This window comes from Dendrobates tinctorius, unplaced genomic scaffold (assembly GCF_039654945.1).
Source record: "Dendrobates tinctorius isolate UK_male_01 unplaced genomic scaffold, ASM3965494v1 ptg000065l, whole genome shotgun sequence".
Lineage (NCBI taxonomy): Eukaryota > Metazoa > Chordata > Amphibia > Anura > Dendrobatidae > Dendrobates > Dendrobates tinctorius.
Genome location: NW_027361733.1, coordinates 10596310 through 10614155, shown reverse-complemented (window position 1 = coordinate 10614155; position 17846 = coordinate 10596310). Strand labels below are relative to the sequence as shown.

At 43.2% G+C, this 17846-nt stretch overlaps 1 protein-coding gene across 4 annotated transcripts in view; it reads left to right on the top strand.

Annotated features, from left to right (window-relative positions):
• The window catches only part of NFATC2 (nuclear factor of activated T cells 2), a 168007-nt gene that overhangs the window by 40630 nt on the left and 109531 nt on the right, over positions 1 to 17846 (top strand). For 3 of the 4 annotated variants that reach the window (XM_073580614.1, XM_073580612.1, XM_073580613.1), the window contains exon 2: positions 14574 to 15567. In XM_073580614.1, the coding sequence (XP_073436715.1) occupies positions 14574 to 15567 (994 nt within the window). The remainder of the gene's footprint in view (positions 1 to 14573; positions 15568 to 17846) is intronic. The other variant, XM_073580615.1, reaches the window with a different exon arrangement.

The window sequence follows — 17846 nt, the reverse complement described above, 5'->3', positions numbered from 1 at the left end:
ATCAACGAAAGACTGATTCTAGGCCATCAGAAAGAACACCAACTCCATCACCATCATCAACCCTCTCTCAGTCCGCCCTGTCCACCGCTACTTCCACCATATGCAGCTCTCAAGTCCAGCTCACCCTCCCAGACACTATGAGTAGGTCAAGAAAGTACTCAGTCTCTCATCCGCGTACACTGGGTTTGAACGCCCACATTGCCAAACTAATCTCGTTTGAGATGATGCCCTTTCGGTTGGTGGAAAGCACAGCTTTCCGCGAACTCATGGCCTATGCAGTACCACGCTATGACCTACCCAGTCGCCACTTCTTCTCTCGCAAAGCCATCCCAGCCCTCCACCATCATGTGAAAGACCGCATTGTCCATGCACTCAAGCAGTCAGTGAGCGGAAAGGTGCACCTCACAACTGATGCATGGTCCAGTCGGCATGGCCAGGGTCGTTACGTGTCCATCACTGCGCACTGGGTTAATGTGGTGGATGCAGGGTCCACAGGGGACAGCGGTGGTGGGACAGTGCTGCCTAGCCCACGGTATAGGAAACAGTTGGCTGTAGGCGTTCGACCCTCCTCCTCCAGAAGCGAAAGCTCGTCCACAGAGCGCAGTCGTACGAGCACTCCATCTGCAGCTGCCACTGTTGCACACGATGTGTCCCCCTATCGAGCAGCTAGTGGAAAGCGTCAGCAGGCTGTGTTGCAGATGATGTGTTTGGGCAACAGACACACCACCGAGGTGCTGGCCGAGTACTTGAAGCGACAAACTGAGTCATGGCTGGGCAGTGTACATCTTGAGGCAGGCAAGGTAGTTAGTGATAACGGCCGTAATTTTGTGGCAGCCATAGCCCTTTCAAAACTCAGCCATATACCTTGCTTGGCTCACACCTTGAACCTGGTGGTGCAGTGCTTCCTCAAAAATTATCCGGAGTTAACAGCCCTGCTCCAGAAGGTGCGAAGACTGTGCGTGCACATCCGCCGGTCGCCTGTACACTCCGTTCGTATGCAGAAGCTGCAGCGATTGCTCCACCTTCCCAACCACCGCCTCATTATCGACATTGCAACAAGGTGGAGCGCCACCCTGCACATGGTGGAGCGGCTGTGCGAGCAGAGGCAGGCCATAATGCATTTGTGGGAAGATACACGGCCAGGCACTTTGAGAGCAGACATGGAGTTGACAGGTGTGCAGTGGTCGAAGCTGAAAGACCTCTGTAAAGTCCTTCAGTGTTTTGAGGAATGCACACGTCTGGTAAGCGCAGATGACGCCATCCTAAGCATGAGCATCCCACTTATGCGTCTGCTCATGCAAACTTTGACGCACCTTAAGGAGCAGGCGTCTGCAGCCAATGTTGATGAGGAGGAAGAGGAGGAGGGAATCCTTGATGACATTCAGCCATTGTCTGCTCAGGGACCTCTCCTGGACGAGGTGGAGGAAGAAGAGGAGGAGGAGGAGGATGATGGGGATGATTACTTAGGGGAGGAGGATGCATCTCGTGGGGCAAGTGAAAATGTTGGCGTGGCAAGGTCTGGTACAGGGTTTGTGCGTGACTGGAGGGATGTGGATTTGCCAGAAAGTGCTCCTCCAACCAGCACTCGCAGTGCATCATTGACACCGGGAACATTGGCCCACATGGCAGATTATGCCTTGCAGATCCTAAAAAGGGACCCACGCATTGCCAAAATGATGAACGATGACGACTACTGGTTGGCCAGCATCCTGGATCCACGCTATAAAGGCAAATTACAAAACATCATGCCACAGGAGAACCTTGACCTAATATTGGCTAATAAACAAGCAACTCTGGTAAATCGGTTGCTTGAGGCATTCCCAGCACACAGCAGCGGTGATGGTTCTCACACGAGCCGTACGGGCCGGGGGCAGCTTGGCAGAGGTGTTCGTGGTGCACACAGCAGAAGTGGCATTGGAGACAGGGGTTTCATGACAATGTTGTGGACTGATTTTTCAAGTACCGCTCACACAACTGGTAATACTGCATCGATGGAAAGTGACAGGAGACAGTAGTTGTCAACTATGGTTACAAACTACTTTTCCTCCCATATCGATGTTCTCCCACACAGGTCATTCCCCTTTGACTATTGGGTCACTAAACTGGACACCTGGCCTGAATTGGCACAATATGCCTTACAGGAGCTCGCTTGCCCAGCTGCAAGTGTGCTATCGGAAAGAGTCTTCAGTGCAGCTGGATCAATCCTGACAGAAAAAAGGACCCGTCTGTCAACCCAAAATGTGGATGATCTAACCTTCATTAAAATGAACCACGCATGGGTTTCCAAGGATTTTGTCCCACCTTCCCCTGATGACACATAGGGTGACAGAAAAATGGCTTGCTTTGGTCCACCTCTTCCTGGGACTTGACCTATTTCACCTTTTGCATCAGCTGAATGTCCAACATCAACATATGCCACTTTCTAAAACTCCCTAACTGTGCTGCCTCCCCCCCCATGGCCGGGGTCACCACCTAGCACACGACACCGTGCGAGTGCCGTTGCCCTGGACAGGTGGGTAGGCCGACTCTTGGGCGCGGGCACTGGCACAGGGTCCTTCATAGTGCAATCAAGTGTCTCTGACGGTGGTGGTGCACACCCGCCGTCAGACACACCGCCGTACTATGAGGGGCCCAGTGCCAGTACCGACACCCACGAGTGGGCCCCCCTTGCTTGGGCAGGGCCCCAGCATTTGCAATCTTTACCTCTCCCTGCTCCTCCGCTGTGTAGTCTGGGCCGTCAAATCCATACTGTGCCTGACACCGTCTGAGCCTGCCTCCTGATGTATAGACATATATTTTGAATGTGTACGCTATCCATACATGTTATCTGGGGATACGGTACCCTTTCTAACTTTTGTGCAATCACGTGCAATCCATACTGGGCCTAACACCGTCTGAGCCTGCCTCCTGATGTATAGACATATATTTTGAATGTGTACGCTATCCATACATGTTATCCGGGGAAACGGTACCCTTTCTAACCTTTGTGCAATCACGTGCAATCCATACTGGGCCTAACACCGTCTTCCTGCCTCCTGATGTATAGACATATATTTTGAATGTGTACGCTATCCATACATGTTATCTGGGGATACGGTACCCTTTCTAACCTTTGTGCAATCACGTGCAATCCATACTGGGCCTAACACCGTCTGAGCCTGCCTCCTGATGTATAGACATATATTTTGAATGTGTACGCTATCCATACATGTTATCTGGGGAAACGGTACCCTTTCTAACCTTTGTGCAATCACGTGCAATCCATACTGGGCCTAACACCGTCTTCCTGCCTCCTGATGTATAGACATATATTTTGAATGTGTACGCTATCCATACATGTTATCCGGGGAAACGGTACCCTTTCTAACCTTTGTGCAATGACGTGCAATCCATACTGGGCCTAACACCATCTGAGCCTGCCTCCTGATGTATAGACATATATTTTGAATGTGTACGCTATCCATACATGTTATCTGGGGATACGGTACCCTTTCTAACCTTTGTGCAATCACTTGCAAGCCATACTGGGCCTTACACCGTCTGAGCCTGCCTCCTGATGTATAGACATATATTTTGAATGTGTACGCTATCCATACATGTTATCTGGGGATACGGTACCCTTTCTCACCTTTGTGCAATCACGTGTAATCCATACTGGGCGTGAGAACGGCTGGCGAGCTGTTAAGCAAGCTACAGCACCTGTGGTTTGCACACGTAAGTTTTTCATTTTTTCAGGAATGACGGTTAGGCCTAATTCCGGAACTGCGGTTGACCTGCACTTACTGGGAAATCATTGTTCGCGGGTAATAATTGTAATCAGTGATCCCCATCACTAACGTTGTTCAGCGGGTTATCTGCACCTGTAAGCGACAAACGCTGGCCTTTTCAGTGTAGCGCACATGCAGCCACGGACATGTAAGGGCATGACACACCAGTTATTGGCCAATCTCATGTGCCAGAGCCTCACGTGTCCCTCTAGTAAGCCGGACTCGGACCGCGGGGCATGACGGAGTCTCGTTCGTTAACGGAATTAAGCTTGCAATGTGTGCATCTGTTCTGTAGCTGGCATGGTTGAGGTTTCCCAGGTGGAGTCGAATTTAACCGTAGGCTCCACTCCTGGTGGTGCCCTTCTGGACATTCCTTTAAGGTTCAGCTTTGCAACCATACTGCCCACGTAAAACAAACACTTTGCCTTCATGAACGCTGTTTGGAGGGTCATGACTCGTGGGAATAACGCCGCCCAATCAGTTAACCTGCTAGAGAGATCGTTCGTTGCTCCCAAGCATGACATCACACTCCCTAGGAAGAAGGTAATGCCACTGTGGCGACCGTACTCCTGGGGGCGACACAAGTGCACTGATGCCCAGCCACTGCTCGATGAATCTGCTGGTACATTGACCCAGACCACTACATTCCCCTCGCACGCTACACGACCTGAATCTGACCCTGATGAAACTCAGGTTACCCTTCCCATATACAGTTTTTGGGGAGCACTATACTCTGGAGAATGATAGATGGGGCCCACCATACACTGGAACATTCCAAAGGTGGACATCAGACACTGGAGCAGCATTTACAGGGCCCATTATACACTAGAGCATTAGAAATGGGGCCCATTATGTTTGGAGCATTATTTGGGCCCATAAGACAGTGGAGCTTCATCCATGGGGACCCACATATACTGTAGCATTATGTGGAGCTCATCATATACTGTTTCAAACATTATATGGGACCAATGATTTTGTATGGAGAAATAGATGGGCCTCGTCATGAGATGTAAAAAGTGAGGTATTTTTCATTGTCCTATACCGCTATTTCTCTGCCGTATCGGAGCATGATGAGTTGTGGTATGTGTTAAAGGGGCGCTCTTTCGCCCAGGGCACATGAAAACCTGCAGCGAGCCCTCCCCCCCCACAACTTTAGCCAAATAACCCCCATTTTTCAGTGCGTAACTTGTATTATGAAGTTAATTAAGGTTGACAAGCTTAAGTAAGAAGAATTGATGCTTTTGGCATTCAAATGGGCACTGTAGGTGTGTTTCCTGTCCTCCTCTCACTGCCGACTTTTATTCCCCATTGACTTACATTGGGTTTCGTGTTTCGGGACGACCCCGACTTTTCCCTATAATCGGACGATCTTGCTCGACCCGACTTTTGGAAAAGTCGGGTTTCACGAAACGAAACGCGACCCTAAAAAACCAAAAGTCGCTCAACTCTACTAACGAAAGACATACAAAAAAAACATGAAATGGTTTACTGTATGTAAACCATGTGTCATTTCATGTCGGGTTGGGAAATGATTTGACAAAAGCCAGCAATTGAATTAGCGGCTATTCTGCTATGAAGAACTCTGTGAAATATAAATATATATATATATATGTGTGTCTCAATGACATATGTATATATATATATATATATATATATATATATATGTATTTTATGTGTCTATATCTATTCTTTCGTTTGTGTTATAAAACCTGTCATAGAGCTCCATTATATGTCCATTTTGCAAGCCTGCGAGAAAATCTCAGCATACGGATGCCATACGGATTACAGACGGATGCTTACATGCGCAAAATACGCGACCACACCTTGCTTACGACATACGGGGTCATTCATCCGTATTACGCCTGTAAACTACGGACCGTATTTTGCATCGGTTAGTGTGACCTCGGCCTTATGGTAAAAACAGACACTGGCCAAACTCCGCTGACTCTCGGATCATTTTTTGCATATGAGAAAAATCACTGACGTCTGAATGAGCCTTAATTGCTTACAATCCTATAAATGAGCTCATAGTATTTTTTTTTGGTAACACATTCTCAGATATAGAATACTCTATGTGGTCAAAATAAGAGCAACCTCGTGAAAAAAATAGAGAGGAGAGACAAAGGGGGCCCAATCTAAGAGTAGTATTACAAGGCAACAATCTAAAAAAATACCAATGACAGATTGGTCTCAAATCTCAACTTAAGAGTTGGAGCAATCAGCAGGCACAATACCAAAAACACAGTTGTTTGGATTTTGAGCTTCAGGCTGCGAGGTAGACAAGGAGATTTTTTTCCTGAAACTCTGATATGGTCACTTCAAACCACCATGCAAGAAGCGGTATTGCTCTATCATGATTTCCACGTAGGATGGCTCATTCGGAATGTGACAGACGATGGATCCCTTTCTTGAACTGGGGTGCAACGCCTATACCTTTTAAACCCCAAAACAGAGTGTTTATCAGATAATGTTTGACTGATGAAGGCCCTTTGAGGGGTTGAAACACAGTGCACCATACAATAAAGGAATCAATCATCTTTTATATTCCAAGTATGTGTGATCAGGTTCCATTTGCACTTGCGGGATTGTGGAGCAGTGTTGATTCTTATGTTTTCCATTTTTTATAAGGCAGGGGCTTCACAGCGACTTTGGCCAAGACACCGTTTACACGACCAATGTTCTCTAGGTGTCCCTGCTGCATTGCAAGTGAATGGGGTCGTATTGCAGCCCTAAGAGAACTGCGACAAGTGGTTGGACTTTTTGCAACTTGTCTATCGTGGTTGCAGTGCCCTCGGAGTCACGATACAACCCGATTCACTTGGATTGCGCTGTGATGTAGCAAGACAAGTCACCCTGTTAACCCGGCCTGAAGGATTGTCATGATTTTTCTTTCGGAGCACACCATTTCCCTACGTTGGTGTGGATACGGGAGCTTCTGATTGATTGACAGTTCAGGCTAGTGATCACCACATTGCTGGTTTGATCTGTGTGCCTCCATTGCTGCAATGGGAGGAAGAACAGTAGGACTGAGGTCCATCAGGATTAGGAGCTAACATCGTTATCCAGTGGATTAAGTGCAGTGCTTACAAGCTCAGTAGCAAAGAGCTTGTAAGCACTGCTCATGTCAGACCTAACTGATCGGTACTCGGGTCAGCAAGAAATAAATAAAAGCAAAAAAAGAGAAAATCAGGAATAGGAGGAGAAAGGAGGCAGTTGAAATAGCAAATTAATTGCAAACTTGCTTCCTATCTCACTGTCCATCGGTCTACACCACCTTTTCACATGTTATCTATAGAAAAGCGTTCATGGCACATACCATAATCAAAGGATAATACAATTAAGGCAAGTCGAAGGGTACCCTGGATAACAACCTGCACTTCATAGTACAATATGCCTGGAATGCCCAGCACAAACACAGTTTTGGTCTGCACCTGATTACCAAAGATATTCTTGAATTTAGCCAGAGCCTTCATGTACAGATTTATTATGTGTTTTTCTGATATGTCACTACTGTACAGGTTGACAATTTAATCTACCAGCTTCTAAATTAAACTGATGTAAAACATGTGGTTACTGTCATGTGCTGCGTAATATATGTAATCCTGGCATTGCTGGGGAAGTACAGACCTTGTTTTCCTTTTTTCGGTAACTTCAATTGTAAAGCGTCTTTTAATGATTTAACATTCAAACGTGTAAGGCCTTATGTCCAAGACTGAGGCTTTGCAAATGCTATAGGGCAGGATCATTAACAGATTTATAAAACATTTCTTTCTAGAAACAAAAAATGCAGTTTTTGGATGCAGTTATTGTTTTGACTCGCAAGGTTGCCAACCTTCAGATCTACAGTAGCACTTCAGCCTCATTTGCATATCAATTAAAAAGATTATTTTTCAGTAACAGAGGAAAGACTGGCCATGTTAATGTAATGCTGGACTTGTCTCCGAAAGGAGCCATACGCGCATATAAATAGTTTGGTGGGTGAAATCCTGCTAACAGATTCCCTTTAAATTATTTTTGGACATCGAACCTAAGATTACTCATTGCCCTTAATTTTTATGAGCATAAACGATACCCCTTTTAAAAAGCACACCTGCGTTGTCAGGTCCTCAACATAATGCCCAAGAATAAAAAAAACCCCAGAAATGAGACGAATAGATAAATTAGAATAAATTAGAGTGCACATACTGTTAGGATGATACACTTACTGTTACATATACTAAGAAGTTGTATATAGAAATTGCCACTGCAGCTCTGGAGGTGATTGGAGTATAGGACATGATGTGACAGCAGAATAGTGACTGCAGCTCTGGAGGTGATTGGAGTATAAGACATGTTGTAACAACAGAATAGTGACTGCAGCTGTGGAGGTGATTGCAGTATATGAAATGATGTAACAGCAGAATAGTGAATGCAGCTCTGCAGGTGATTGGAGTATAAGACATGTTGTAACAGCAGAATAGTGACTGCAGCTCTGGAGGTGATTGGAGTATAAGACATGATGTAACATCAGAATAGTGACTGCAGCTCTGCAGGTGATTTGAGTATAAGGCATGATGTAACATCAGAATAGTGACTGCAGCTCTGCAGGTGATTGGAGGATAAGACATGATGTAATAGCAGAATAGTGACTGCAGCTCTGGAGGTGACTGGAGTATAAGACACGAACCTCCCAAACTTTCATTATATTTCCATCATCATTCACTGACACAATGCCTCCCCCCTCCCCAGGGCAACGTAGGAAGGCTCAACTACCCCATCCCTTCCTCTCTGCCCACTGGCAGCAAGAAAAGTTGGTAGTGCTCAGAGTGACAGGCTTCAGAGTGAGGGCATCCAGAGTGTTGGACTCCAGAGTACCGGGCTCCAGAGTGCCAGGCTCCAGAGTGCTGGGCTCTAGGGTGTTGGGCTCCAGAGTTTTGGGTTCCAGAGTGTCGGGCTCCCAAGTGCTGGGGTCTAGAGTGTTGGGATCCAGAGTGCCAGGCTCTAGAGTGCTGGATTCTAGGGTGTTGGGCTCCAGAGTTTTGGGTTCCAGAGTGTCGGGCTCCCAAGTGCTGGGCTTCTAGAGTGTTGGGCTCCAGAGTACCGGGCTCCAGAGTTTTGGGCTCCAGCGTGTCAGGCTCTAGAGTGCCAGTTTCTATATTGTTGGGCTCCAGAATGTTGGGCTCCAGAGTGCCAGTCTCTATAGTGCTGGGTTCTAGAGTGTTGGGCTCCAGAGTACCGGGCTCCAGAGTTTTGGGCTCCAGCGTGTCAGGCTCTAGAGTGCCAGTCTCTATATTGTTGGGCTCCAGAATGTTGGGCTCCAGAGTGCCAGTCTCTATAGTGCTGGCTTCTAGAGTGTTGGGCTCCAGAGTGCCGGGATCCAGAGTGGCAGGCTCCAGATTACCGGGCTCCAGAGTGTCGGGCTCCAGTGCCATACAATGCTGGAGCAATTATGAGTGGGGCAGCACCGCGGGCACTGTAAAAGGTGCTGAGAAGAGCTCATAATCCACTCCTTTGTCTCCAAAGTATGTCAGTGCATACATAGTACAAACTTTGTGGGAAAAAACATCCATGACTGATTCCCTTTAAGCAACTATATGAGGTTCAGTACTTAGCACTTATTCTGTGCTGAATTATCACAGTCCAGATATAATTTTGATTTTTTTTTACTGTCCAACTCTATAAAGTTTAGGAAATAACGTGACAAAACAAGTATTTTAATGATGAATGCTATTTAACGTATCCATTGTTTCATGTTCATTTAATGCCTTCTTACAGAACCTATATTCTAATTTAGAATTTTGCTGTTAAACTTTTTCTATAACTTTTTTGATTATTTTTTTTTTAAGTCCTTCTCATCTTCAAAGCACAGAAAACCAAAATTGAAATAATTTGTTCTTGTTAACAGCATGGAATTAATTAGGACAAAAGGCTGTAACATACCAAGGCCTCATAATAGACGATGTTACGTGGCTTTGTAGTGCGTGAACGTAACCGCTGCAGCATATGTAGTCTCTACTGAAGCATGATTAAAGACAAGGGCTTCTTTTAACAATCACCAAAGACATACTGTACAAGGATAAGTTGCTGGCGCGGTTTGCTTGGCATGTTTACTCTATCCTCAATCTTGGCCATTATGCACAATGGATGGAAATGCTGCCAGCTTTCACTGCTGTGCTACTTTTCACTTTACAGGATGCAGGATTTTTTTCAATTATTTTTTAGCAAACTGTATAACCACTGCTCACACTGAAAGGGAGCATTCAGAAAGGGTACAGGTAGGATTGGCATGGATTCTAACCGTAACACCTGCCCTAGAATGCTGCCTAACCTTCACCACCTACAGCAGTGAAAATTCCTAGTTTTATACTAGAAACTGTGGATTATCGTTATTTTATTAAAATAAAACTAAATACACTGTACCATATAGGGGCAAATGTACCTGGCGTTTCATATGTTTCATGTTGGAGTAAGACTGTGCCACCATTATTAAAGGGAATCTGTCAGTAGGTTTTTGCTATTTAATCTGAGGGCAGCATAATATAGGGCAAGTGAACCTGATTCCAAGGCTGTGTCACTTACTAGGCTGTGTGTTGTAGTTATAATACAATAAGTGTTTTATCAGCAGGAGATTATCACTGCAGGACTAAGTGTCACGTGCACAGCAGTCAGGCTAATCAATATAATCCCATCCCTACCTCTAATTGGCCATTCAGAGGTGAGGGCGGGGTTATATACAGCTCAGCATTCTGACCACTGCTACATCTACAACAGATAAAACAGGAATTCTATTAAAACTGCACCAAGCAGTCCAATAAGTGATACATCGTTGGAATCAGACTATCTTTCCCTATATGATTCTGCTCTCAGATTTCATAGCAAAAGATTCCCCTTAAAAGTCACCTCTTCATAGATGTTGCCCCTTTTACCTGTTTGAGAACCAGAAATTGAAATCTAAGCCTGGTATGAGACATAGACTTGTGCCATCATTTTCTTGTTTAAATGATTGTAGACCTTTTCTACTGTGGAGGTCCAACTCCCTCCAGTAAATTCCAATAAATTATCAAAATTTTAAAGATAATCTGTCAGCTGATTCATTATTCCCAGCATGATTTAAAGCCTGGCTGTGAGATAGCAGCCATGTATATATTTCTCTGAAATTCTCCAGCATTTCAAAGAAAACAATTTGAAGACCCAGCTGGTGACCATAGATGGAGACAGGACTAGTCCTGTGTTGCCCCTTGACTGCCTACTCCCAGTGCTGCTCCCGGTGATTGACAGCTCTCTCACTATGTACACACATGTAAGAGACCTATCAATCACATGGAGGAGTGTGGAGAAAAGCCGGACAATGGTGGCGTTGGATTTGTCAGGTCTCCGTTTATGGTCCCCGGGTGGCTCGTCAAATTAAACTTCCTCTAAAGCACTGAGACTCATGCTGCCCGTGGCATGAATTTAGTGACAGCGTAACATAGCAAAGAATCTACTATTTTAGCACAAATGTGGTGAGCAGCTAAATTTGCAACTTTTCTTAAATCAAAAAACTGGTGCTAATGTCTCAATACCTTCTCCACATGATGTGCTGATAAACATAATCCGACCACAACATATTGATGGGTTAAATCTGGATTATTATGCATAGCAAACTGCTCATATCATATCAGGAAAGTACCAGTGTGAGAAGTGTAGTGCAGCATCGCTTTCCTCTCCTATAGGTAGTGTGGGAAGTGTCCTCCCGGACAAGGTATGGACAGGGTGACATCAGATTGCCAGGGATGAGTTTGGAATATTCACAACAAAAGCAGATGGCAGTAACCCAGACAATACATTCTGGGGGATTACACCTGGAGCTGAAAAGTAGGATCATGAAAAAAGCCATCTGTAGAAGACACTAGTCTGATTACTTTTGAATGCAAGTGGTGCAGTTAAGTGATTTACTGTAACTGGAAGGAATTTGTGTAAGATTTTTTTGCTAATGTGACTATATCTTTTATGTATCTAATTATTATTATTAACACGCTTCGGCTTGATCTTGATCCACGGCGACTTAATGGATCAATCCTCTGTAGGAAGCTCGATCTTGTGCAAGCCTAGATAGGTCCACCAGGGTCAGCTTCGATCTTCACTTTCGACCAAGCGATGTTCTTGATATTGGACCATCATGAGCATTGGTCATACTCAGATCGACCGTCTGCTCTTGTGGAGTGCCTTCCGCCTAGAGGTGCACCTTCCAGCACTCTATTGAATTCCATTAGTTGTACTCTCCATCAAGTTTTCAAGGCATAAGTAGCTTTATTGTGTGCAGTAATGTGGCTTTTGTGAAGGAACCACACTGAATCAGAGTTGGGTGATATCAATACAAACCACCTCGTTGCGCAACACCCTTCTGCCGACACGGGATGTAGCTTAGTCTCGTATCTCAGTTGAAACCTGTCGGGTGTTTCAACATGACTGATCCACCCCAATACACACAACAAATACACAATACAGACACCATATAGCTACCTCTGTCCAATAATTCTAAAATGTTCTATCTATTTTTTTAAAATGTAATTTACAATGTGTTTTTATCCAGACTAAAGCAACTAACACTGCACCTCATCATGCACTTTGCTTTCTCGCGATTGATCGCTAGACCCATCCCATCAATATTTCCTTGAATTGTACAGTATGCAGGGAATACCTTCGCATTCCTGATAAAATAAGGCTGACTTCACACTATTGTCTATCGCACTATATGAGATTTCTGTGTCAGACATAAATTGTTTTCAGAGAGCAGGATGGAAACATACATCTCTTATGGCTAGGGTCACACAAACGTTTTCTCCACATTCGGGAAAATCTGTCCTGTTATGCTAATTTGGCTCTGATCAGGGTATGATACGAATTTCTCAGGGATGCAGAAAAAAAAAGATTTCTCCACCTTCTCTATAACATCAGTCCATGAAAATTGGACCACACTCGGATGTCATCTGAGTGCGGTCCGAATTTTTCCACAAACTGATATATTGGAATGGTTGAGTGCCATCCGATTCTCGAGTTGTCAGAGGAAAAAATTGGACATTAACTTGATTACAAGTGCTATGCTTGAAAAATACGGATAGCACTCATCCAATTTTTAGGCCGTCTGCACGAGCTCTATAGGAAATACACAGAATCATTTATCCGTACATCTTTAATCTCTTCCCAACCAGATAACTGTCATTTTTTCCGTTTTTGTTTTTCTTCCCTTTTTCCAAGAGCCTTAACTTTAAAACAAAAATGTTCCATTCACATAGCAGAATAAGGGCTAGTTCATTGCGGGCTGAGTTGTAGTTTTGAATGACATAATTCATTTTTCCATTTCCTGTACTAGAGACGGAAATTTTTTTTTACAAATGTGGTGAAATTGCGCAAGAAAATGCGATTAATTGTTTTTTAAAATTCTGTTTTTACAGCGTTCATTGTATGGTAAAATTACCTGACAATATGATTCACTTGGTCAGTATGATTATGGCAATACCATACATACATAATTTTTGTGTTTTTTTGTTCATTTACATGTAAGAAAAATTGAAATTTCTAAAAAAAAAAAAATTACGGTAGCTTGTGTTGCTGTTTTCCGAGATCCATTGTTGCCATTTCCTTTCAATCCTCTGTCAGTAGAGTTGTATGAGGGCTTGTTTTTTGTCTGTCGAGTTTACGTTTTTATAGATATAACGTTTTGATTGTTTCTTATTGTATTTTTTGCAGTGACCAAAATGTCACCGTTCTGGCATTTTGATTTTTTTTTCTTTCTACGGTATTAACCGATCTACTCGATTAGTTTTATATTTTGGCAGATCGGATTTTACGGATAGATTGATACCACATATGTTTTTTTTATTTCACTTTAAAATTTTCTTTATTTTTAATGGGGAAGGTAAAGGGGTTATTTGAATTTTTATATTTTTATTGTATATTTTGAAAAACTTTTTTTAACTTTATTTTTTCGTCCCCTTAGGGGACTTGAACCTGTGATCATTCAATTGCTTATACCACATGTCTCGTGATGCACGGACTGTCCACGGGTCTCTTGACCCAAATTAGCCTAATACTGTAGAAGCCTAAGAGACCTGTTCACACTCCGTACATAAATGTTCATACTCGGACCATGACGCATGAATGTGAAAATGCGGCATTAGCCGAGTCCCAAGTTTTCTCTTAGATTTTTTCGTCTGTAAGTGCACTGAATATATTTTCCTTAGCTTACTACTTAAACCAGGTACATATTTCACAGCATACCTTTCTGTCTGCAATATGTCGCTTTGTAGGATGTGTGGATTTGTTCTTTCTAGCCAACTTGATGTCGGGCCGTACTCTTTTATATTTAATAGGATATTTTTAGTGCCAGACCTGTTTTATATAGGCATAGTTTGCGGAAAGTACCACGTTCTAAAGGCTTAACCCCCTAATAACCCTTTATTCTATGGGATTTGGGCATAGAACAAATATATTTTCCCATTTTTAGAATCCGTTCATTCTGCAACACAACACAAACAAAGGCCAATGTGACTCCAAACCAAACTTGTCCAACTATTCGGTATTCACCCTGGATATAAGACTTGATACAGATGTTCTCTACTATTTAAGTAAAATTTCCAGACCTAGTTTACACTGGATCGATCTGGAATTCAGATGTTTGGTTGGAGAGCAATGCCCTAAGAACTCTCCCATATTAATAAAGTATTTTAGTTTAAGTTTGATAATTATTATCCTTATTTTATTATATTAACTAATGAACATATTCAATTGTCCATGACTGTTAACATAAGTTAATATTTAGTTTTAAAAAGACCCTTCTTTTTCCAGAAGAATCGACTCCACATAAAATCAACAGCCAATCTTCTTCTGGAGTTGTGTACACTCATGACGATGTCTCCGATTACGGGTCCAAACCTCTGGCTTATCCTAGGTTCTCCTCAGATCGTATGGGCAGTTGTGAACAGCACAATAGTGTAGGGTCCAGGTACTTAGACCCTAAAATTGCTACTGGGGCTCCAGCTCTGAGTCCAAGGATTGAGATCACTCCATCTCATGAACTATTTCATACAGGTTCATACCGCAGCAGAGATTCAGATACTTTGGTAGAACATCAGGCAAACTTGGCTGCTACCTTGCAAGTCTATGGTTATGATGGCTACAGAGAACCGCTTTGCTTGAGCCCTGCTAGTAGTGGGTCATCAAGTTATATTTCAGAGACTAATTTTTCTCCTTACACCTCACCTTGCGTTTCACCAAATAATGGTCCTAATGATGACCTATGTCCACAGATACAAAACTTCCCTCGTTATTCTCCTAGAGCTTCTCCAATAATGTCTCCACGGACAAGCATCACAGAGGACACCTGCCTGGGACCACGTTCTCCATCTCCTCGACCCAACTCACGGTCGTCATCCCCAGGTTTCAAAAGAAGGTACCCTTGTGCTGAGCTCTACAATAGCCATCAAACCAACATTTCTCCACGACAGTCAAGAACGCCCTCTCCCCAGACATCACCCCGTGTCCATCCGAGGGACGATAACTCTTCACTGAGTTACATTAACCCTACTACATCTGCACATCTTATGGAAGATCTAAGCCTATCTACCGATCCTTCATGTGATGTACCAACAAAAATTTGGAAAAACAGTCCAGATCGTTCCCCAGTGGCTTCTCATAAGAGCATGTCTTGTCAGGTTTACCCACCTCCAGAATATTTTGGGCCTTTCGAGCAAGAGGAGAGGAAGAATTCTGATCCTGGGTCAATCCTACTTGTGCCACCCACTTGGCCCAAACAGATCTTACCTGCAATGCCCTACTACAGGTATAGTAAACTCTTTTTGGCTCTTCAGTTGAAAAATGCTCAGTTATGCGTGAAAGTAAAAAGCACTGTAAAAACATTGTTAGAAAGCAGTATAATAGTTTGCTTACATATTGTGTTTAAGCTATTTTTAATATTGTTCTGGATTAGCGCTGGCCATACACATGCGCAGCCTTCTCTACTGACTCCTCCATACACATCAAGCAGAGAAAGAAGATGCTACTAGACAGCTTTGGCTGCAGTTTATCTCCTGAAGAACAAGAGGGTCAGGGTTTAAAGAGGAAGCCCGCTATCATTTTTCCTTCATAGATCAATCAGACACATGAAAATGAGAAACTTTGTAATATATGTTATTATTGAAATCTACTTTTTTTCTCCTCCAAACGTCTCAACTCTTGTGAAGCTAGATTTTCCAGTTACTGAGATAGGAGATGGCAGTTGGTGTTCATTAAGTTCAATGGATAATTGTAACTGTGATTTCAGGAGAACTTGCCTTTAGCTCCTCCCTGCATACAATTTTAAAGGCACCAAGTGTCATCTTTTATATCAGTAATGGAAAAACCTGCCCTCACTGAATATAAATTTTACCCATTAATTCAGTGAATGATCAATCCAGGCAGAGAAAGAAGAAGACTTCTCTGATGAGATATTTTACAAAGTTGCCTATTTTCATGTGTACTATTGACTTAAGAAATAAAAAAATTAAAATCTTTAATCCAATGTGCTCATGTAGGAAAACTGGTCTTACAAAATTGGTACTCAATTTATCCTTTAATATGCAATTTATTTTTACAATTTTGATTAGTAACTGCTAAACTGCTCAGATCATGCAAGTAGCTGATTGTAGCACTGGAAAATTCTGATAATATCTAGAGGTAAAGGCTCCATCAGATTAAGGTCACTATATACATTAGAACAATGTCGGACGAACCTAAAGAATGGGGGTAGAAAAGGATCAACAGATGGGCAAATCACTTTGTTGCCGGTCTCCGGCGCATCGTCAAGGTAGAAAACGATCAACGTTAGAGATGGGTGGATCGATTTGTGGTCAATGGACCAGACTCCCATAAATCCATCTGCCCTTCTCTAATCAGCAAGTTTATTTTCAACAATCAAATCTTGTGTTTTTATGGCTTTCTCCACTGAAAATATATGCTTGGCCAGCAAAAATGAGTATGCGATTGTATGAGGTGGGTAGGGACAAATAAGCGAGCTCCAATCGATCGTTTGGCTGACGGTTATCTAGGGCGCATGGGTACAATTAGACATTGATCACTTGGACTGTGGACCATGGTCATAGTTCACGGAAAGTATTAGAGGATGTCATCAGAACGTGTAAAAAAGTACAATGGGTTAACTCCAAGCTAATTGCATATCCCTGTCCATTGGAGTTTTACATGTTGCAAGGGCGTCCATTGATTATTAATGGCTGATTAATAATAGACCTATGCACAATATCCGTCATGTCTTCTATATCCCGTAATGTCATGCAACAATTACATCCGACAACTTCACAGCCGATAGCAGAAATATTCACAATCATTTTGTCCCAAGAGTCTTCCTCCTAACTTATCTCCCACTACTAAACACCACGATAACCCAACCCAGTGTTAAACAAGTGGATAAATAATGCATACCGTCCTTTTATTGGCACTCGCTTGGTCTTTAATCATACAGCTAGACTGATGGACCCTATAAAGGCATGTCCTAAATGTTCCATCACTGTAATCCAGAAGAGCAGATGAGTGTAGGCAGTTATATGGGAAACTTGTGTGTAAACCCTGCTGAGTGCAATAGTAAATGGTTTAAAAAGTATTGATGGAACATGATATCTGGCAATTGTCCCAATGTTTTTCATTATTTAGGGGCTCATCCTCTATGACCAAGCATACATATGGTCTTCAGGGTAGGTGCACACGACCGTTTTCTCTCCACCCGATAGAAATGGTCTGATTATGCTGATCAGACTCCATTCATGGTTTGATCAGAGTAGCATCAGTTTTGGAGAAAAAATAAAGTTTGTCCACCTTCTCTATTCTGGCAATCCGTGAACATCAGACTGCACCCGGACGTCATCCGAGTGCGATCTTCTGGGTTCCATGGCCCTATAGACTTGCATTGACGATTTTGATCCAACACTTGAATCTTAAGCAAACATGTCACCAATGTAAAAAAAGGGACACAGCTCTATAGAACAACATGGGTGAAAATCACAGATAGAATTCGCCCAATATAATCAGTTGTATGCATGAGCCCTAATAGTAGGAAGGGAATAAGCCGCT